Consider the following 23,504-nt stretch of genomic DNA (forward strand, 5'->3'; position numbering starts at 1 on the left):
TTGATTTCAAAAAGAAACATTTTAAACTTTGTTTTCAGAAAGTTTCAGCAAAAGTCTAAATCTTTTCAAGGTGCAAACTACCTTAAACAGTTTCAAGACAACTATGTTTGAATCCATGTATTCAGCTTAAACAATAATTCATGATTTGCGAAAGAGAATTTTGCAATGCCACAAATGACATTCATTTCCACACAAACTTACTCATGCCATTGTCATAGTCGGTGGGGGAAGAATAACTCAGGCTCATTATCAAGTTCAGAAGTGGTAAATACTTTAATCTCTGAAGTAACAACAACAATCCAGGTCATTGAACACAAACACAAGCAGCCCTTTATGAAGTAGTTCATGTACATAACACACAGAACTGCAAAAGACAAAAATAAACAAAACAATATTTGATCTTGGCATTTCTGGATGCAGTCAAAATAACATAACCCATCAGAAATATCAAATCCCTGATTTCTTATTTTATGAAGAAAAAAATTGGAGAAGCAAATATAATGCCAAATTAACATGTATAAAACATCTTGTAAATTTAAATTTAAAACACGTCTGCATTTTTTTCTTTGGAAACTTACAACATGTTGGAATTGATCCTGTCATACCCATTTCCATGTACGTAGGTCCAACCAAAGCATTGAAGTAAATGGGGTTATACCACTATTTAAATTGTATTGGGGTTACTCCTCGTGGGGCAAAACAAGAAAGATTTCATTCTCTAAAATTCAAAACTTACATGAACAGTCATCCATTGTATTCTGACAGAAGAGAATAAACAGGTATTGAACTTGTAAATGACCCATTCGAAAGTATAAATAATCTTGTGAATAACATCAGATGCACATATTAAACTGACAAGAATTGATTTGATGTAACTTGTTGCCATGCATGGCATTAATTGTTAGCCAGGACTGATTTTCTGTAGTTTCACTGAGAGATACAATTCCAGTGAAAATCTTAAATTACCATGGATTCTACTGTTTTACTGGTGAATTATTGAATTTAAATGCAAGTGAGAATGTCGAACACATCAAAAAATTGTGGACTTAAATCCTCATGAAAAATTGACACTTTCACACTATTAGGCTTGAAGATGACAACTCCGAAATCAGACGGCAACAGTTTACCCTACACTGTCACTGCAGTCATTTCAATGACTGTTTTTTTTTTAATTCTGTTAAAGTCAGGATACATTGTACATGCACGATGAGCATTATCATTGCTACAAATACTACAAAAGATCAGCATTAACACTAAAATTCATCAAATTTCGAAATAGCTTCACAAGTTGGTTTTAAGAATTTATTTCTCCTCCAAGTCACTTCAGAATTTTTGCAAAATTCTGAGTAAATCACACACATTGTCAAATTCTGTCATTGATTTTATAAGTAAAGCTCTCAGAAATGTTTTGTAGATACAGAAGTTTAGGTAGTCTTCAACAATTTACGTCAGTTCTCACGGTTATTTGAGCAATTTACGAATATCCAGTGTTTTCTACGTTTTCTTCAACTCTGTAATTTTTGATTGGTGAAGGAAATGTATACTTGGGTATTGTGTCCCTATTTCAGAGGAATATTGGTCCTCACGGTTCCTGTTGAGGCTAAAGAGCAAGAAAGTGTTAGTGAGGCTCCCAGTGATTTCAGTATACGTCAGTCCCCCATGTGTGGAATGACTGTAAGTAGGAGGTATATGTATGCTATCATGACAGGGACAAAGTAACAGTTGTTAACAGAGTTCCAAGACTTTTTAGAGACCTCTGACAAGTACCCTGCTTTCAATCAGATTATTACAGCGTTTACAAAGTACACAAGCTTTCCCTCCATACTTCTGATTGGCAAAATCATAAAGCTATAGATTTTCTGTTGCTTGTGAAGTTGGTGGAACTTGTCAAAACTATTTGTATATCTGAATATTAAATTACATCAGAGTTGTGAGAGATCGCCATGGGGCATAAGGATGTGTATTTGTCATATTGTCATCTCTTCATCAAAGCCATCATTTTGCAGAGTATTGGTCTTCAAGTGCCTAGATATGTCCATCAACTGGTTTGAGATTGGCATTTCAAAAATAAACTCATAAATTTGATTGTATCAGTCACATAAGTAGCATATTGTAACACATGAGCTATATAGTTGAGACTGGCCATCTTAAAAACTCTGAATACATCAGTTTACCATTTGCCTGGACTGTTACAAAAGAAATAGGCCTAACGATGAAAATTGATCAGGAGGATGTACTGATAGAAATTGTTACCGAGTGGACATATTTGGACTGTATCATTATCGTAATTTTTGGGCAAAGTCAATTCAGCTTCGACCTGTCATGTCATTGGACTGCCAGAAATGTTTGTGAACCATTTAAAATGCTGAATCTATGCCAAGCAACAGCATGGGATTCTATTTCAGATACTAGTAACTCTGGGCCTCACTTTGAAAAGAAATCCCTGTGACACCCACTCAATCAGAAAGATATAGAATGGGTAAATATACCACAGAATCTGATTCTCAATTTAGCTGTATCTAAAATTCGAACAGTTATTTAACACAGCGTTGCAACAACACACTTTTGAAGATTGTGACTATAAAGTAAGACCCCTCATGTCGCTGTGAAAGTTGACAAATCTCTTTATGAAGACAACAGTGGATTATTCCATGGGGTCAGTAGGGGTGATGAAACTGTAAAATGCAGGGGCACTCAAAGAAATCAGACTCCTGGCACCCTGTCAATGTCACCAGGCATGGCTAGAGGATCTTGTAGTGGTCTGTCTCCTTCAAAGTTTGGAATTTCATCTACTTGTGGTATCTCCCCTGTGAACGGCAGCCATTTTACTCTGCCGCGTTGTATGAGCTGGTTTGAATCTAGTGTGTCCAGGTACTGTATCTGTGGAAACACAACAGAAAAAGTTCAACATTGGTACAATATATTCTTCCTGCCGCTGAATCCAGCTAAAATCTAACAGTAAAGGGGAATATTGCCCATGCTATAATTTTCCCATAATACGATGAAAGATGAGGGTGGCACTGTATGTGATAAACTACTGCTTTTTGTCAAATAGGAAGGCAAGGCGGCAGATTTTCAAAAAATGAATAAACTATGACAAGCATACAGAGATACATATACATACACATACCCACACACATACATGCAGACATACAATATACACATACCTGTGGACATTACACATACATACATACATACATACATAAACACACACACAAATACAAACATACATACATACTGGTACATAGATAGGTACATCAATAGGTATTTATCCCCCCCCCCCCTTTCACACCCACAGGAAAAACCTATGAATTTTTAACGTTAACTTTGATTTGGAATTGTTACTGCAATAAAAGAAACAGAGTAAAAACTGACATACCTGTTGCCTGACATATTCAACCATATTCACAAGGTGTTGTGGATCTTTGCACTGTTTAGCAAATAAATTCCTCCAGAGAGACGCCGCTAAGACTCTGTCACTGGACAACAATCCCTGACAATGAGAGAAGATGATGTGAGTCAGCTGGCAAACCATCTGTATAATATGCACCACATTTAAGGACCAGTAGCTGCAACTTTTCATCATTTTTTTCAAAATTTTGTTTTGTATGTTAATAGCAAGTTCTTACTCTACCACCAAAGGCATGTTGAAACATACACTATTTTGCTTGTCCACACAACGTCTATATGTGCCAAAGGCACTGTTATGCACTATTATGGTTTACATATGAATTCTAGTTCAGACCAAAATTCACTTGTCAACAAAAACAATGCAGTCTACACATGTACAAGCTGAATACTGTGTATATCAACATGCTTTGGTGAATAGAACATGAAACTGTAATTGCAGCTACTGGCCCTGTACTTGTCTTATCATGAGTACAACCTAACCTACTTCAATGGTTCACTTCAAGTTCAACCATAACGGGAGACGCAAAAGAGGGATGGTGGTGGGGCTTGGGGTTGACTGACTGTGAGTGCTTGAACAATGCACTTCCAAACCACCACTTTAAGCATCAAACACATTCCATAAACATCTGATCAGCCTTAAAGTCAGAGATGTAATGATAGATCAACACATGAATTAGTCACCGACATCCTTGTATTTCCTTCCTTGGACATTGCTTTTCATCATTTTGGAATTTTAAGATTTTTCACAATCCTCTCTTCAAAGATTTATTTTATCTTTTCACAGTTCTGAGATGCTAAATCTTTCACACACGATCAATACACCACCACGGCAAAAATCAATGATACTATTTATGAACCTAAGAAAAAATGGAGTAATTAGAAAATTCGTCTGACCACTCATGGCTGACAAAGATTGAATGAGACAAGACAACCTGATAGGCAAGTATGATACAAAGTCTGTACTGTTCAGCAGGAAAAGAGAAACCTACAATAGTTCAGTAGACATCTGGCAAAAACTCCCTGTGAGAAATAGATACTTGTGAATTTGACTTTGAATGGAATGACCTTGGTCACCCTGGGAATCACAGATGCTTCTCAGTCTCTTTTCATGCTGTGACAAGGGTACATACCCTGGAACTATTGACATTTCAAAAACAGACTGTTGTTCACCATTAGAATGTCACTGTGGCAGAGACATGTTCCTTTGTGTTACACAAAGGAGCAAGTCTATGCAACAGTGACATTATTATTGTGAAAAACAGTTAAAAGATGTTCTCTACAGAAGCTACCACAGAAGAGATACGTGCACACGCTCATACACACACACAACAGGAGTGACAAGAACTACCAATTACTTGTAAACGTTCTATTCAAATTAAAAGCCTGTGCAAGTGGAAGAACTCTGCCAAGGCTCAAATTTGAAATAACAGGTAAATTGAAGTGTTGGATGCACGCCTCCGACACAGTGCAGATAAAAGTTCAAACTCACAGACATAGGTCAAAGGTCAGATGCGAACAAAAGAGTCACTCACCTCATCATATGCGAAGAGAACACCTTGAAACTGTCCAAGCATTTGTCGAAGAGCTTCCTTCATTTTGATTGAATTGACCTGTCAGTGAAGAAATGCATCAAAATCACTCACCTGAAGCATTTCAATGTTTTGACATAAATGGATCAGAACAGACAAATTTGACGAAATTGTACCATGTTTCCAATAATCCTGCATATTATTATCTCATTGCTAAAATTACTTGAAGGAACAGCAGTGTCATTTTGATTGCTGCATGGTTGAATAATTGTCAGGACTCAGAATACTGTTGTTTTTCAAAATTATCTTTTCACTTATTCAAATACAGCTATTTTGGAAACCACACACAGAATACTTGGTTACAATACCAAAGTTTCTCTCACCCCTAAAACTCTGCCTCTTTCCTGGATGTCGTGCCACATTGATATGACGAGGTAGTGCGTAATGTATTTGCCTTCTCTGCCTTCTCTCTTGAGTCGAACCATACACATCCTGTGACAAAGAAACACACAAATCATCACTATTTTATAATGAAAGTACATCAAAGTTTGCACCAGGGCATAAGCACAACGGTCATGTACAAGACTACCGTAGTATCTAGGTGCGTTCTATGCAGTATTTCAATGATAACCCTATTGTTATACATCCCAACCCTTTCAGGCCTGACTTTCTGATAAACTTACCAGAATAAGCCCTATACATAGGAGTTTAGGCCTAAAAGGGTTAAACTCTTTTTATTGCAAATTTTTGTCAGTGTATTTATTAATTTTTTATTCAATCCATTGTCTGACTGATGAGGTACCCATGAACCAACAGTGCCTCCATTACGTATCTCACATTCATGATTGCTGCATACCCATATCATCGTGGTTATTTTCACAATTTGTCACAACATGTTTTTCAGATTTCAAATGGAAAGACCCTTAAAGTGTATTAGCGCAAGGAAGATGCCTTAAAAATTTCAACATGCTCATATTGTCACATCTTAGATCGTAATTTATGGTATAATGCTCAAAAATTTACATCTGTGAGATGATAACATTTCAAGTAACGTTACGTAATTTTAATGTTTCTATTGGGAAATGCTGATGCCATATATTCGTAAATTTGCAACACAACCTCTATTCAATTATTGAGAGCTAGGCAATTGGTCATTTTCCATTTCCTACATGACCTTGTCGGTATCCTTCCATTTTCATTAAGAATCTAGTAGTTTGGTTAAAAAGTTCTCTGTATTCTTTGAATTTTATTCTCAAATGCAAGAGCAACTTATCAGCAACTTTTCATATCTGGTTATGCGAATGCTGAATATGGAATATTTCACTCAGCCACAACAACCAGGAGGGTAAAGGTCATGGAGAGGTCATGGAAATAGTCAATTGAAAGTGTCTGTCCTCAAGCAAGCAACAATATGCAAATCAGTATTACCACAGCAACCACATACTTACCATACATGAAGCTGCGTAACCAAGAACCAGGAGTAAAATGTGTCAGGTAAATTACATACTGCAAAAAAGGGCAAAAAAAACCAAATGAATCATTAAAATAAAGTTACAAAATTTGATCATGTCAACTAAGCATGCAATAAGTGATTTCTGAATAGGATTGTCTGGAATTCTATCAATATATTCCAGGGAATTGGAAAGCAAGGTAATGAGTCATTGCAACTAGATTTGCATATTTTAATGATGTTCATGGATAAACATGTACTTCACATAAATGAATGCCATAACATTAAGATTCAAAGCTCTATGGTATAAGATACAATTCATAAATTACAAAATCAACCCCCAATGGATACATAACCTTTAAAATGAAAAATGACACAGGAAAAAAGGAGGAAATATGAGATTTAAAAAATTTGGAAAAGTATACTAAATTTCCACACTCCCAAATCAAATATTCATTTTGGCTGTGGAATCTCTTCAACTCACCTCTAAAGAAAGTTTCAATGTCTATACCTTCAACACAGCTTACATATAAGTTTTTCCCTGATATTCTCAGTCTCTGAAGGTACAAAGAGAAAAGTATAGGGTCAGCAATGTCTTATTTAAAGGAAGACGCAATGACTCATAATTTCACCAACATGATATTTTTGTCATTTGTACTCTTCTTTGTTAATTTTGAAAGTTAGCAATGTTTTTCACACCCAAGCATGCTGAGCTAATTGTTGGAGCTTTGCTTGTAGCTCTGCATGGATAAATTTTCACAATAGCATTGCCACCATTAACGAGTGGTAATGTGTATACAGCAACTGTCTGCGACTTGTAGTTTGTTTCTTCAGAACTTGTTGTTCAACTTATAGTTTGTTTAATAGAACTTTTCTTCTTTATTTCCAGCCTCTTCAAAACCCAATCATGTTTGGAAACAGTGTAAAGAAACACAAACATATCTATGTGATGCTTACTGGGGAAATGTCACAATGAAATCATAAAACACATAGCACAGAGATGGAATGCTCAAAGAATGGGACTATATAAACTTGGGCAGCATGTTTAATATTTCTGAACAATTTTATAAATATCAATGTATATTTTATGACATGGAGTATTGAACACTATTTGACAACCGTTATGACTCCAAATGATTTTCTTCATTTTTTTAGGTTTTGAAGAAGCTAAATGTTCTGCTTTAGTCTTTCACATCACCTTTCAGTGATTTAGCAAAAGTATCACAGTTTCAAGTAAAGATGACAAAACATCGCTCTGTCAACTTTATTGCATAGATATTGATGAACAATGATTAAGAATAGAACCAAGATGTCAGAATGTACAACAAAAAGCCAGCATATTCTTGCAAAGAAATTCTCTTAGATACCGGTACTCTGTAATCTGGTTGGTGAAAAGTCATATCTGGATGAGGCTTTTTTCACAAGTAGCCCAAAGTGTTGTTTTGGTAGATTGAACTAATAATAACACTTAAATTTTTGTTATTTGTATTGTGTTCTTATGGATAAATACCGGTAACATGTATGTTTGTTGTTGTTTATAAATGTTTGTTGTTTCTTTGAATACAATATCATAGAAGAATACTAATTTGTCACTTCATGAACAAAATTGCCACATTGGAACCACTGGACTAGTATCTAGTCAGTGCAATCATGAGTGTTTTAATTTGAGAGTTCGGAAGTTCAGTATCATGGCGAAAGCCTAAATATTTCAATAGATATGATGTTGTTGAAGCCAAATTTTTTTGTACAAGCACTTACAATATTGGCAATGAAACAACAACAAGCATAAACAAATTTGAACAACAGTATACAGTATATTCAATTTTATTCATGATTGTGGACGCAAAAATCCAATTTAATGGGAGTTTATAACGACTGAGCTTTTGTGCTTTGTTCACTGTGCACCAAGACAGACTGGTCAGATCCAGTCTGTGCATGATTACATAACGGCTTGTCTGAAGCGTCAAACTCACATGTGACTACACAAGGCCACGAGTCAATTACGTAATATTTATTGAATCCAGCCTATTGAAATGGTAAACACACTACTGCAAATGCAGGCCAAATAATTTAGAGTTTGCCAGCCATCTGTAGTCTGTGACGTTCACTTGTGTCCTTTTTCTACTGACCAGGGTGAAATGATTTTAGCCCGTGTGATTTATATATCTCCGTGTGTATATCACCAAAAAAAACTTTGGGGTCAACTACCGGTATTTGCATTTTACAGAATTAACTGCTTTAAAATATTCTACAGTCTTATCTTTATTTTGTCTGGCTCTATTGATTTATGACTACAAAATTTAATTTGTCAACTCAAGAAATCACTTGTACTTTTTAAAATACTGGAGAACAACTACGTGGCATTCTTAAAGCATGAACTTCTCCCTCTGGTCTTTATAAAAAATGTCTGTTTGCGTATGTTGTAAATTACACTGAACACTGTATTTTTGTTATAGTTTACTAATGTGTTTTGGTATGAAAAACACAACTTACAAATCTGTTGTATTTCATGGAGCTTATACCCATTCCATCTTTGAGTCTTGACATGAGACTTGGTTTTTCTAGCTTCAGCTGTCTTTTTGGTGTCTGAAACATTAAAAGGGAAAAAAAAGAGCGTCACTGAGGCGTGAGGTTGTATCCAGCACAGAAGACTAAGCTGGCCCAGCTTTGACTGTCAAGGATAGTTCATGCCCTGATTATCATATAGAGTTCATGTGCATCAATGTCAACGACCTCTCTACATTTTAAACTTTTAGCTCAAGGTGACACTGATTCTGCTTTCAAATTCCATTCTAAGAAGTATTGACCTCTATGTTTGTTGCCCTTAAAGTTTTCAGATGCATCTATGTGAATGCATCAAAACAAAGGTCATTTCCTCAGTAGTGTGAATGTCAAATGCATGTTCATACATTTGCTTAAAAAGAGTATGATGTAGATTGATAGCCGTGAGTGAAAGACTGCCAACTGAAAACACACTGAACAAAGAAAGATATAATTTTTCAAACAAAGATGCATCACTCTATTATTAGCTTCATACTGCACTTGATTGATTTTAACCAAAATACCAACATGCAATCTGTAGTAATATACTAGTATATACGCTGCTATTTTGCTATCTCCTTAAATTTTAATACTGCTTTTGTGTTTGAAATTTCAGGCTGTTTCATACAGATTTATCTGATTTTACTTTGAAATCATTACATTAATCAAGCTTTCTGGCGACACTTAAGTGCTAATCCTGCAGATACAGCAACATTATAAATGTAAACTGAGTAAAATAAAATTACTTGTGTTTATACTGACAAATCTAGCACAGCACCTAGAGTGGTTCATGTTTAATGGCATACAAGGCCACCAGAAGGACAACGAACTATTATTATAATGGCAGAATCTCATTACCATACAGGAAGGTGAATATCCTACACACAGCTAGCCTAGGTCAACGCAATGTTTACATAGACAGTGTCCTTCAAAGGGAAAAATGATACAACCCTTTTTTGCATCTTGCAAATGATCTCCAGACCACAAATATTAGACAGACTTCTTTCTCTCAATTTTTTTTGAGTATGCAATCAAATCAGGAACTCCAAAATTAATTTGAAGTCGTGAGGTCAATTGATTGAAATCAAGTGTGATCAGGATGTCAAGAAAACATAAAATATCTGCCACTTACAAAAGCTCTCAGTGCAACATACAGTAAATTTCCACACTGAATTGCCATTTGAGTGGTACCTGGTTCAGAACAACAATAGGATATTTATTTTTACTTTTTGTTGATGTTTGACTTTTCCCGCCCAAATATCTTACCTGTTTTATAGGTGTTGTTGAAATCCATTTCACTGAGTGCATGGGTTGTGTTGACATTACTGATGTTGTACACAGACACCGGGTTGCTGCGAGGGGTTGGTGTAACTTTAAGATCTGATTTTAAAAAAGATAGACGGAATGAGAATTAGGAGGGAAATTTATGAAATAAACAATGGAAATTAAAAAAGACTATACAAGAAGGCCCATCTCATCAAAATTTATACATCAAAGACGTAAACATACACGTTTCGTTGCCCGTGTGTACAGTCACGAGTGTAAGTATGTGAGAACTGGTGATGATGCAATTTGCTTACCACCTCTTTGTTTTACGTATCTCCCCCCCCCCCCCCGCCTTTTTAATACTTTTTGACATCGTGGATAATTTTTTTCTGAACAAGCGTCCAATATGTTTTTTTAAAATAAGTTCTATGATAAAACGAAATGCAAACCGCGCTCCTTTATTAATATCAGAACTTGGTTAAGTTGTCTAGAAACAATATTTGTCTGTCGGACCCTCAGAGAAAATAGGTGCGAGAAACAGCATACGTTGGACCGAGTGAACACCTACACCTACACAGTCCGACTTATCGAACGAACTGTGGCCCAGTGTCATCTACATCAGTGATGGGACGTCGTGCCCGCAAATACTACACTGTCTACAGAAAGTTCATTTCAATACAATATCACAAAACCGACCTTGTACTATTGTAACGAAAATAAATAAAACCGCAGAGCTCATAGCTGTATTTTGAATTGATGTCCTGTAAGTAGTACAGGTAAAAGTTACGAAAGGGACCTAAACATGTGGTACGCACTTTACTCACCTTATTCCCACATGACGACGAGGAATGTTTCGAAAATGTTCGAACGGACGAAATTGCCACCAAACGAAGGCTCGACGTCAATGTCGACATCTTTCCACCTCAGCAGAGAACAGCTCCTTGATCTTTCCGGGCCTCTCGAATTCTGAATGCAGCAGGTTACGAAACGCATTCACATTCACATAACACGTTCACGTAAACGTGCAACCTTCTCACCAGTCAACTTTGACCTATGTTCGTTTGTTTGTTGGAACCGTACTTTGGCAAAGCAATCAACAACTTACGAAAACAACCGTTTATAAGAGCAAAACGGTGCCGTATCAGATTATTGGAGCTAACCTTAAGATCAGAAAACCCTGACTAGATATTTTGCACCTAAGCTCGGTTAATATCAGTCTTCGCATGCTGAATTAAGCCCGCCGGGATAACCGGTCTAAACCGGCCTGTCGTTGGAGGCCATATCCATTCCTCATCCATTCATAGGAAATTGTAGTTCAAAGGTCAACACGCCGGCAGTAGCAGACGGCCAATTTCACAATATCAGCGTTGCAGGTATTAATTCTTCTTATCATAGCTAGTACTCTCGCCTTGCTATCGAACATTGTCCTAATCTGTCCAGGAATTAACATTAAATCTCGGCTATTTTGTGAGAAAGTAATGAAAAACGTAATGTACGTGACTTGCACAACTCTTCATCTTCAAGTTTATACTCGATCTACATACTGCGAACATGGAGGTAGTAGAGACCTACCTCCATGCTGCGAAATATAAATCTCAAATTATTAACTCTGAAATGCTAAAAAAGAAAAATATTTGTTGGTTGATATCAATGTATGAGAAGAACTTACCTTCGCAGCTTCGAACAATTTCAATCTCAACTCAAGCATTTCTGTCAGGAGATTATCACAATAGTACAGCAGACTCTATTCTACACGATTCATTAATTAGTCTCATAGCAGCTGCCATACAAAATATATTAATGGACTGACAATGCGAAACGGGCTGTTCGCCATTACAGGTTTATTACTGTATCTGCAGGGAATGTTGACACTGCTGCTAAAACCTCAGACAAATTTTGTCAATGTTGCATGCGTGGCTGTTATTGTAGCTTGTAATATGAGCCATGAACGTATCTTTCCTAGTGTTAATCATAGAATGTGCAGTTGCAAATGAAGCTATCTTCATCTTTCTCTTGCGTGTTTAATTTTTTAAAAATGTAATATAAATTTTGCAGAAAAATGTTTGTTTTTGCATATTAATGAAAGAACTCAATCACGTCATTTACAAATGGCCCTATCATTGGATGTAAAACAACTGAAAAAGGACAAGGATGGAAATGCAGAAAATGTTAAGATCTTGTATGATCATCACATACACATGCAATCTCTTTGTGTGGCTGCAACTCTGGATAATATTTTCAAAATTGCTATTCCATGAAACTCATGTATATCTTATTTTTCCTCCTAAATCATGCTGAAATGTAAAGTTCTAGCCTTGTCGACAAATATCGCTGATCGTAAATGATGTCAGTGTTTTCTCTCATTAATATGCATAAATAAATATTTGTCTGCATTTGCCGCAAGAACGACCAAAAATAAAACCTGCCAGTGTTAAAATGGCTACTAAAAGTCACGCTAATTTGTATTAATTTATGGCTCAGACTACAAGCTGCAACAACAGCCATGCTTGCAACAACAAAATTTGTCTGAATTTTGTCCGATGTCGCGCACATGCAGCTATATTTAGTACAAACCTAAAATCATGATCAACGCTATTAGATTTTGAACAATTCACAACACTTTTGACAAATGAATTCTAGTCGGGACTTAGCATTTGGTTATCAAGAATAATATAAAGCATTATACATACAGGCAGTGTTAACAAGCTGAATACAAGGTATTTCATCATGATCTTGGGAGTAGAATCGAAATCTGCACTTTCCAAACTGAATAGAAATAGTGAAAAGATACATCAACAGTTACAGATAATAGTGCTTATATTATAAATGATGACTAATCTGGTAATTATTTTGCAAACAGAATGGCTGCTGACGAAGACTCGATATGTTATTCAGAATATGTCACTGTCAACGGAGTCAACACTCATGTTCTAAAGTATGATCGTGAAGAGAAGGAAAGCCACCACAGAGTGCATGCACATCATGGCTCGCATTCCAAGGAGCATGATGTACTAGTACTTGTTATACCAGGTACAGTGGATAGGGCAGTAAGCCAGTAAATGTACCCGTTGTTTTTTTTAATTATCGTTGATATGGTATATTGACCCGATTACCACCAGATGTGGATACTTCCTTATTGTTTTCAACAGGATGGTTGAATCCGCACACAGGGAAATGGGTTGAAATGGTTGAGAAATCATATTGGGGTACAGCAGCAATGCATATGCCATCATAGTTTCACTGTTATGTAGTACCTACATACACCTCACATGTGTGTTCCCGTGATCTCACAGGAATACATTATATTTTTGCCGTAAATCATAATTTCCTATTCTAGTATAAAAATGAAGGTTTGATATTTCTTAGTTCAAATCACCATCGGTGAATCTGCGCAGATGTTGACTGATTAAAGTTTATTGAAGCAGACATCATATATCGTGTATTTTGATTATTATAATACTGCTACCCGACTGACTTATTTTAATGATAAAAATCACAAAATTTGGATAAAATCAGGATAAAAACATTTGGTGTGGAACAACTCCTCACTCAGCGTTTATCCCAAGTTTATCTCACTTTTCTGTTTTTATTGTGAAAATCCAGCTTGTTGCCTTTTTTGTATATTTGCACCAATGCAGTGTTTTAACTTCTTTTTATGAGGTGTTATTATATGACTGCCAGACTGCTACATTTTATGTCTGTATACTTGACATTCCAGGGCCTCTGCTATTTCTTGTACTCAGTTACATTTCAAAATGGCATTTCAACTTGAAACACACCGGAAAATTAGTTTTCTGTTTTGTTGAAATATTTATTCAAAAAATGCACAATAACAAGGTGATGTGCATCCATTTTCCTCAGGGAACCCAGGTGTGGTCGGATTTTATGAGTTATTTATGGAGACTCTGTATGAAGCAAGTGGACGGCAGGTACCGGTCTGGGGAATTTCACATGCAGGTCATGAGATGACCCCTGACATGAAGAAAACTCATTGGAACTGGAGTAAGTAGAAATTTTAGAAGGTAGGTCTTTCAACACCAGAGGGCTCAAGATGCCTGACCTGCCAATCCAGTAACATCACTGCTTTTACCATTAACATTACTGGTATACTAGACTTGGTTCAAGTCTGTGATTTGTGAACATGTGAGTGGGGTGAACGCAGTGATTTGTGGTCTGTTTTCATTATGAAATGTGTGAATGGGTGTGTGCAATACAGAAGAGTTTCACCCATCAATCCGGCAGAAACTAACTCACTACTATGCAGACTCAAAGGTAACGTGTTCAGTCACTGAGAAAACCTGACCTGAGCTGCCAAATTTCAAATAGGTTTGTATGAAATAGGAGAGACACAAGAAAATCTGTTGCCAATGATTTTATTTTTTTAAAATTCACAGACTTGAACCAAAAGTCTATACCAGTACCTGCTTTGATTATATTGATTACATGGGCAATTCAAATGTTTGCCTGTCTAGTGATAATCAATATGTAGACTGGTCAAGCTCTGCAAAGCAAAATAGAAATACAGTTCATTTCTCCTGCAGCTGACATATTGTGGATACATATCAACCGGTAGACTGCATGCAATCGCGCACCCCAGCGAATTTTCTGGGCAGTTCCAAAAATACTATATTTTATTTTGTTTGTAAAATTCAACTTTGAAAGGTGTGTAATGATGAGGTTTCAAAAAAAAAACACAGGAATCAGTCATGTCCTCATAGATCAATATGATGTAAATCTGCTAAGAGCTAAGTAATGTCTGAGATCTTGGGTGTCACAGACAATGCTTCTATGGTATGTTTTACTCAGACATAATGCTCGGTGTTTTGTAAATAACCTTCTACTTGGATTTTGCTTGGAAAATGCAAAATTAAGAACAAAAAGTCAACAAAATATAAATACTTGTTAGTAATGACATCAGAATTGTCCAATTATGATTGAAATTACTGGAGGAGAAAAATCAAGGCCCGTGGTTTATGTTTTATCATTTTCCAACTGGTTGCCTAACAATCAAAATTGGCCTGACAGTACATTTCCTGAGGTTCCTTGTAAAAAAATCACTTGAGTGGTATTTTTTTTAAGGCTAGAGGTATATGAGTCCACAATCATTGCAAATCGTGACAGCTATGATAGCAGTGAGTAAGCCTGCAAGGATTTATTAACCCTTTGAGCGCCAAAGTCAATTTTTGCTGCCTTTATAAAATGTAACCCAGACAATTTTTTCATATTTTTTCCAAAATTTTGATAAAAAACTGTAGCCAATGAAAAGTAATGTCCATTTGGTCCAAAATTGTCAAAAAATTACAATAATTTCATAAAAAAATGGTAAAATTTTGCACAAAAATTTTGGTGGAAAAATTTATAGCACTCAAGGGGTTAATTATGATCTTAATAAAAAAGTGCCCAGATTGTTTCCTAGCTTGCTTTCAACAACACTGGCCCAGTACCATATTTCTATGAATGTTTGCCGACAGGAACTCTGGAATAATACCTGCAATGAGAAACCACAATGTCAAAAGAATTTTCATGTCTTGGACTCTCAACATTAATTCCTTTACCATGTTTCATGTAAATGTTCATTTCAGACACTGATGACAGTAAATATACTTTGAAAGGCCAAGTCAAACACAAGGTAGAATTTATTGACAAGTATGTGCCACCTGAAAAAAAACTAATTCTTATAGGACATTCTATAGGTAAGTCTTATCCCCCTGACAAAAATGTATGGTTATACATGCGTATAGACACTCCGTGCTGACAATTCTGTTGAATGTCCCTGGAAATACCGGTACATCACCATTTTGCCAAAGAAACAGATCTGATGGATAATCCACTGCAACTACAGCTTTCTTTTGTCAATCTATTACGAAAATGACATCAAAATTACATTCATCTTTTATAAAGTTTTATTATGGGAGTGTTTTTCTTAATGTATTGCAGTACAGTACAGTCCATCTCTCGAGTAAAATTTGGAATCTCTGGAAATATTGAGTTATTCCTATACCAGTATGTCATATGTAAAATTTTCTTGACTTTAGAAAACATTGCTCTATCAAAGGTCTGTTAATCTTGCATAGACTGTTGACTTTTTTCTATTATTGTTGTAGTTCTTACACATACTGGGGTTGGTGGGGGGGGGGGGAATTGTAATGTAGTGCCAAAGGCGCAAATTATGAATGCTGAAGGTATGAGTGCAAATGTCAAAGGCACGAGGGACTCTTACAAGCCACTAGACCCTTCCTGACAAAAGACATCGGCTCATGACTCAGTCATGTCCAGTGTTACTGCAATGATGAAAATGGCACAAATGACTGTCGACAGTCTAATGTTGCATAAAGAGCATATTGGTCCTAAGTTGACACACTGTATACGACCGATGGCAAGCAGCTACGACCCAAAAGAATACAGTGCATCTCCAAACTTGCCACAAGTGTATTGGCTTCTTCATATCTCCATTGAGAAATTGAAGGATGAAAGTTCAGCACAATCTGTCATGCTTTCTAAGAATGAGTGGAACAACTCCATTGTTTATGGCTGATCACATCAATAGTGGTGAACTGGCAAAAGCCAACTTGCTTTGCTGGTCCCAGATATACACATCAAAGCATGACAATTGTAACTCAGAGCTCACATAGTGATTAAACTTACAAGGCAAGAGAACAGATTGCTGGTCACGCATAACGCAAATTGCGCCTCGAGGACAGATATTCAGACTCTCAAACTTTAACAATATTCTGTTGGCCTATCACTTGTGGGGCTCATTTTGAAAGTTATTGGGTAAATAATATTGTCTCCAGAATTTCTGAAAATCAAGAATTTTACTTTTACCCCTAGAGATAATTAACACAAGGATGGTGGCCATTTTGAATTACATGTATATTGAAATGTAGACACTCTCACAGCCCCTCGCTGGCAACTCCTCAGACCATCCCAGCATCCTCAGCAGTTGAGCTGAGCAAAGCTCGACTCAGCAAGCCAGTGAAGTTAGCTAGGTTCCACTATGCTTTAACCCGGCTGGCTCAGTGAGCCTTGCTTGCTAGAAAGACTGTTGAGGGTGCATCACCATATGGTTTAGGATAGAACTGCGTAAGAGACGAGGAGGTGTGAGAAAGTCTAAATTAAACATCTGGTAGGTTGCTTCTGTGGTATCAAACTTTGTCAGTTGACTCCCGATTTTAAAACTTGATTTCGAAAGAGAGTGGTCGAAAGTTTGCTTGAGGAAAGTTTTAGCAAAAGCTTAAGTTTTTCATTTTCGAGGCACAAACTACCATAAGAGACCTCAAGAGTTGATTTGGTCAATAGCCTTTTAATAGTAAGACATAAACAAGTGCCCAGTGAAGAGTAGGCCAGTCTCATCATCCCAAACTATTTACGTTCGTCTCTTTTGTTTCTCCAAAGACTCATTTTCAATGCCAAGTTCTAATAACCTGACCAATCTCTTCTCCACAGGATGCTATTTCATTCTAGAAATTCTCAAGAGAATGCCTCATCTTAATGTCTTAAAATGCATCATGCTGTTTCCAACCATCGAGGGAATGTGGGATTCACCCAAAGGCACATGGATGGCCCCTATCCTGGTCTACCTGCGATGGGCAGCTCTTTTACCTGTAGTTTTACTGTCCTACCTCTCAGCACACGTCCAGTGGAGCCTCATCCTGTGGTACTTCAGAGGCCGAAACGTGAGTCAGAGTGTACTGTATCAATGCTTTCATCCCTACCATTTCATTTGCCCGTAGACAGGTCAAACTATCCTGCTGACAATTAGTAAGTAACTAATTTTGAAGTAGTAATATATAATTTAACGTGCCTCGGGACAGATATTCGGGCATTCAAACTTTATCTATTCTGATCCACCACTTGTAGGGGCTCATTTTAAAGCTCTTGGTGCAAAAAAAGCTTTTACCATATTCGTTTTCCAAAAATCAGAAATTTGTTTTTTATTTTTCCCCGAAGAGTTAACACAGGGATGGCAGCCATTTTGAATTTCAAATATCAGGAAATCCTACTCTTAGGTAATTTGTCTCTGTAGTACCAAATTTTGCATGGTGACCCCAGATTTTATTCTTGATTTGGTAAGAGAATGGTCAAAAGTTTCATTTAGGAAAGTTTGAGCAAAAGTTAAAGTCTTTCAGTTTTTGAGGTCCATACTACTTTAAGTTTCATGCACTCCATCTATCATAGTTGCAGGGCCGTATGAGATCTATGTCACTCACACATTCCTATATACATTCAACCAATGTGCTTCAGGGCACAACACCACACAGGAGTCTCAAAAACTCATCCTCCGATGACAATAGGTGGCTCAGTTACTATGTTCTAAGGCCAAACAAAAAACATTGTGCTGTTCCAATAACCTGACCTACCATATTTTTTACCTGCCGACCCTAAACTTTGTAGAGAGCTACATAAACAGGGAAGTTAAAAAAAAGAAAGAAAAAAACAGTAAAATCACGCGTTTGTTACTTGGCATTTGATTTTTGCTGGAACGAGGATGTCTTTTATGTTTTTTCCTTTTATATATATGATACATTTTTCTGGAAATGTTGTGGCCAGTGTTTGATCGCACTGAACCCCTGAAAAATGCATATTTAAAAATAAAAATATTTTGGAAAAAAAAATTCCCGCCAACCTACTACCATATTTTTGAAAACCATGTTATCGGAACAGCACAATTGTTTTTTTGGCCTTACCAGATGTTGAACTCACTATCCCATGAGTCCTGTACCCTAACCACTGCCCTATGATGCCTACAATTACATAGATGTACCACAGTCTGGCAGTGAAAGAATCAAAAGTTACAGAAATGTAGTCTTTTGTACAGTGCTTTCCAACTGAACATTGTGACACAGTTTTAGAATTTGTTATAGCATCTGTATGTGGAAACGCCTTTTTACCTCTAAAGTTTGGTACAGTTGGCTGTCTTCTATGGGAAGCCAGACTTCTGTACATGAACATGGGAGTGAAAGGATTGAGTCAGAACTCTTGATCATTCTCTGCAGAGTTGACAAATTTATAGTATCGTGTCATCTGCAGGTTTGTGTTGTGACCTTAAGAGGGCGCTTTGATGTTTGCCTTCTACACCTATGTGTAGCTTAACCACTTTTTGTAAATTTGGCACTTACTGTTGCACCAGTGAACTACAATAGAAGGCTATAATTACAGTGCTGTATGGGATGGTAATTTACATAAAAAATACAATGAGGCTTTCAGATTTTGTTCACAGTGTCTTTTTTGTGTAGACATGAAGGAGAGATCTAATTGTTATTCTCATATTCATAATTCAATGAGCCTGGCTTGCCTCACAAATAGCGGTAAATCAAATTTCTTTTTCCCATCTTTCTCAGGTGGCACCGTGCACCTACAATGCAACCATGAATCTCTTCAGTCCTGTGTGTGTCTCAAATCAGATGTACATGGCAGCTTGTGAGATGAAGGAAGTCGTCCTTCCGGATTTGGAAACCATCCGTCACCACCTACCCAAGCTGCTCTTCTATTACGGAGCCACCGACCATTGGTGTCCCGTCAGCTACTATGAGAAAATGAAGCGCATATTTCCCCATGGCGACATCAGGCTGTGTAAGAGGGGATTCAAACACGCATTCTGCCTGGAGTCAAGTGAAGAGATGGCAGATATGGTGTGGAGCTGGATCAAAGACGAAGTCACAAAAATTCACAAATGAATTTTAAAAACCAACCTCATCATTTTTTTGAAAATATTCCCATTAATGTGATTGATCAAAATGTCTACAAGTATATAATCGTCTTAGAATGCACAGCCATGCCATTTTCCACTTTGTTACGGTTTTATCTTGCGTGTATCAAAGTTTAACAATGTGCATGTGATTTTGGTTCACTGACATTATAAAATATCAAAGGGGAAGGGTTTTCCATGGTGAATATTCAACCAACTTTTCACCCCCTGTGTCTCTGTACACAGGTCCAAATTCACCAGTGAAAAGAATGGATTTGGACCAAACCTTTATAGTGAAAGGGTTAATGCTGGAGTTTTTGAGGACCTAAAAAGTTTTTTTTTCTTGCTGTACAATGAGGATACAATCGTGAATACAAGTGTGCCCTGCAAAAAAAGATATCAGCAAAGAAATCTGTAATATATTATTAACAAACTATCTCGTACTCTGCATTCTGTGACATTGTTCATCTCGATGAAAATGATGCCGTGAGCGCCATCAGTGTTAAGTTTTGCATTTTCTTTTGTTTATCCAGACCTCGGCCTTCATTCTTTTAAAACAGCTGCAAGTTTAGTGAGACCATTCCATTGATTGGCTATTACTGTCATCCAGGACGAAATAATCACATTCCGAGACAGTAAAAAATTCAATCCCCAAAACAAAGAAAAATGAGCTTCTGTTTTCGATCCACAACTGTTTGTTCTGATGCAATGCTACTGCACCTCACGCACTTTTCACCAACTCTTGAAGTCTGAAATTCTTGATGTAATAACATTGTAAAAGAATGACGAGCTGTTTTCTAAATTTGAAGCTGTTGAGAAAAGACTGTTGAAAATTTCACCGATTATTTAATTTGAATTCACGTCATAAAAATATATGCTTTAAGAGGGCTTCTGCAATTCAGATCACGATGTCATTTTTTAAAATATTTAACATTCATTCTTGTAAAGAAAAATATTATCACAAGTATGATTTTATCAGCATAATGACCATGAAAAATGTGTGCCTATAAACATAGGTAGATTCTGGTTTCATTTTAAAGTTTTGAAAATTAATTTAATATTAAATAAAGACATTTTATTGTAATTCTGAGGTCCACGATTTATGTCCATACTTTTACATGATTGCAAATATGTTCATGATGTCTGTATTGACTACAAGACATGCTATCTATCCTATAGTGTACAACCTCGTTTGTTATTTTAAATCAGATATGTCGTGTTTAAATTCTATAGTAGGCGTCTTGGTATGGAAAATAAAGTACATGACAACTACAATACAATGAGCAGACATACGTGTGGGTTTGTTTGAAATATCCACTCTCTGCTATGATCTCGTGTCAATACGCGACTACATAAACGCCAATGGTTGTCAGTGTGACCATAGCTGTGATACATACACAAGTCCTTATTGACAAGATTGTCACAGAATATAACCTTGCCCATGGCTGTGATGCATGCACATGGCCTTGTTGACAAGATCGTCACAGAGATAACGTTGGAAGTGGATCCTGCCACGATCACCTGTACAGTGGCAAACCTTAGCAAAATCCTTAGCAAAATCATCGCTCCATTTTTTATTCATTGTGGCTCATTATATATAGGCGTAACACTTTGAAAGTAGCGAAGTTTACCGCAGTTTGAAGAATGAACGTGTCATTAAACGAAAAGTGAGAGTTTCTTTGGAGCAATATTAATCGTGCCTTTTTGTGAACACAAGTCATCAATATATATTGTACCGGCACAATCTTGCCAATACTAGAAAATTTAGCCCAAGAGCCGCGATGATGTTGTCAGAGGGCGCGACCAAGAATCGATCAACCGTTAAATGGAGTAGGTAGGTATGGAGGTGAGCGGTGCCTCGAGGTATTCGCATCTCACATCTTTGTGAACTCTTCTCGACCATGATTTATTCACTCTCACATGTTGACCTATAAATTTAAGTGTTTGTCTTGAAATGGAGATTTTTCCTGATGGAGAGGACGATAGGTTAACTATGCGGAGGCGATGATTTTGCAATATGACCGGACAAAACATGAATCTTAGACAATTTAAAACTACATGTATGTAAATTTCATACTTGTATATTTTATTTTTGATTTGTTACATGGCCAGTGTGCCTACTATTTAGATTCAATATCCCACAATCACCCAACTCGCTTTTCCAAACAAGACAATTTTTATGTACCTAGAGTAAATCTGACACAAAGTAAACATGGCGTAAAATACTCAGCTACCTACCGCTAGAATTACATCCCATGCTATATCAAAAGTATTTCAAGTAGAATTGTATTTAAAAAAACACTGAAAGCTTACCTTCTAGACCATTGATAAATATTTGTTCGATTTTCCTGAACATAATATTTTTATGCCGTTATTGTAAACATGTAAAAGAGCCTACGATTTCACTTCAGTTGTCTCCTTTTGTACAGCAAATGTTTTACGTTTTCACCATGTACATACAAATTTGCCATCCAACATAGCCACGTTAACTATCTGTCTGTAAATTTTTTTCTTAGGGACACGGACTCGACTCTTGAGAACTATTTCTGTGACCCTCACCAGATTTAAGATTACTTGTGTCTTCTCTTTCGTACATGTATACATTTTGTCTACATATTTCTGGTGAAAAATAAAATTCACTTCACTTCACATTCACTTCACATATGTAGAAGGGCATTCAAATGGTGAAAGTAGATCTGAACAAGTCTGGTCATATGATTTTGCAGAGATTATCGTAAAAGGATGCAATCAGCGAATAGCAAATTATGAGATAACGATTTAAAATCAAATTAAAATGTAAAGATGGGCTTAATTCTTTCCTTATATTGTTACTCTCTGTTTTTAGGAGTCAACGAAAAAGCAAGAACATTTCGAAGTCTAATCACGTGAGCGACAAAGTAGGTGGTCATTAACGCGTAACTCGTACGCATGGAAAGGGCCGCCCTCGCATCAATGGTTTCATCAGCATCGTTACTAATAGGCTGCACGCTAATCAGAGCTATAGAAACGAGAAGATTATAATTACTTTCTCCGCAACAAATAGTACTTCACAGTATTCTGGAGAGTTCACAAAACATCATAATAAGTGTTATGGAACGCTTTCAATTTAATAAATTCGAGTGTATTCAGAGTCGGAGAGGCGGCTCCACACATCGAACAATTTTGTGTAATTTGGGATTCCCATCTGAAGCGTTTTGTTTGTGTTTTCGACTGTCATTTTTTCTTCGGAGTATGGCAATATTATTATGGCGAAATACTACGACGATCCGTGATTGGATCTGACAAGGAAAATCCATATAAACGTTTGACAGAAAATAATTACGCTTCACACGAGAATTACCCATAACGTGAAAATGGTTTCGATGTGGAGCTGTCCCCGCCCCAATACATTAAATTTTCAAAATCTAGACGAAAACATGTAAAAGAGGTGTTTCTAAATAGTTGGTAGTGCGTTGGGGTGAGTAGATTTAGTTTACCCAAGTAAATTACTAAGTTGATTCCGATGAAGTACCCGCCAATCATGAATGATACAAAACCGTCGATTGTTTTCTTTAATGTTTTGTTGTTGTTGTTGTTATTGTTGTTTTTGCCGTTTCTACTTAAAACCCGCCCGTTAGCT

General features: G+C 36.7%; 2 protein-coding genes across 3 annotated transcripts; one reads left to right on the plus strand and one right to left on the minus strand.

Annotated features, from left to right (window-relative positions):
- Positions 1-246: 246 nt before the first annotated feature.
- On the minus strand, positions 247-11,297 carry LOC139115566 (ubiquinol-cytochrome-c reductase complex assembly factor 1-like). 2 transcript variants are annotated; one of them, XM_070677801.1, is made up of 9 exons: positions 11,022-11,297; positions 10,198-10,311; positions 8,884-8,976; positions 6,875-6,947; positions 6,389-6,446; positions 5,324-5,432; positions 4,944-5,021; positions 3,380-3,493; positions 247-2,880 (listed from the first exon to the last, which is right to left on the minus strand). In XM_070677801.1, exons 1-9 carry the CDS (start codon positions 11,109-11,111, stop codon positions 2,704-2,706), a joined length of 906 nt encoding a protein of 301 aa, XP_070533902.1. In that variant the 5' UTR covers positions 11,112-11,297; the 3' UTR covers positions 247-2,703. The 2 variants fall into 2 exon arrangements, with proteins under 2 accessions (XP_070533902.1, XP_070533904.1); XM_070677803.1 differs by having other exon boundaries at positions 11,013-11,297.
- A 153-nt stretch (positions 11,298-11,450) lies between these two features.
- On the plus strand, positions 11,451-21,165 carry LOC139115565 (lipid droplet-associated hydrolase-like). The gene is made up of 6 exons (XM_070677800.1): positions 11,451-11,570; positions 13,058-13,227; positions 14,059-14,199; positions 15,780-15,890; positions 17,644-17,873; positions 19,539-21,165. The coding sequence occupies exons 2-6, from the start codon at positions 13,059-13,061 to the stop codon at positions 19,872-19,874; spliced, it is 987 nt and encodes a 328-aa protein (XP_070533901.1). The 5' UTR covers positions 11,451-11,570; position 13,058; the 3' UTR covers positions 19,875-21,165.
- The last annotated feature ends 2,339 nt before the right edge of the window (positions 21,166-23,504 follow it).

The sequence above is a fragment of the Ptychodera flava genome, chromosome 17, assembly GCF_041260155.1.
Source record: "Ptychodera flava strain L36383 chromosome 17, AS_Pfla_20210202, whole genome shotgun sequence".
NCBI classification, from domain to species: Eukaryota; Metazoa; Hemichordata; class Enteropneusta; family Ptychoderidae; genus Ptychodera; species Ptychodera flava.

Excerpts from the sequence above, each read along its gene's own strand:
- LOC139115566 (XM_070677803.1), bottom strand. The coding sequence starts at position 11,111 with ATGTCGACATTGACGTCGAGCCTTCGTTTGGTGGCAATTTCGTCCGTT. Across the intron at positions 6,948-8,883 it reads CCATGAAATACAACAGATTT|AGACTGAGAATATCAGGGAA; the intron begins GTAAGTTGTGTT and ends TTGTACCTTCAG. Across the intron at positions 5,022-5,323 it reads AAAGAGGCAGAGTTTTAGGG|GTCAATTCAATCAAAATGAA; the intron begins GTGAGAGAAACT and ends CTTCACTGACAG.
- LOC139115565 (XM_070677800.1), top strand. The coding sequence starts at position 13,059 with ATGGCTGCTGACGAAGACTCGATATGTTATTCAGAATATGTCACTGTC. Across the intron at positions 13,228-14,058 it reads ACTAGTACTTGTTATACCAG|GGAACCCAGGTGTGGTCGGA; the intron begins GTACAGTGGATA and ends CATTTTCCTCAG. Across the intron at positions 15,891-17,643 it reads TCTTATAGGACATTCTATAG|GATGCTATTTCATTCTAGAA; the intron begins GTAAGTCTTATC and ends TCTTCTCCACAG.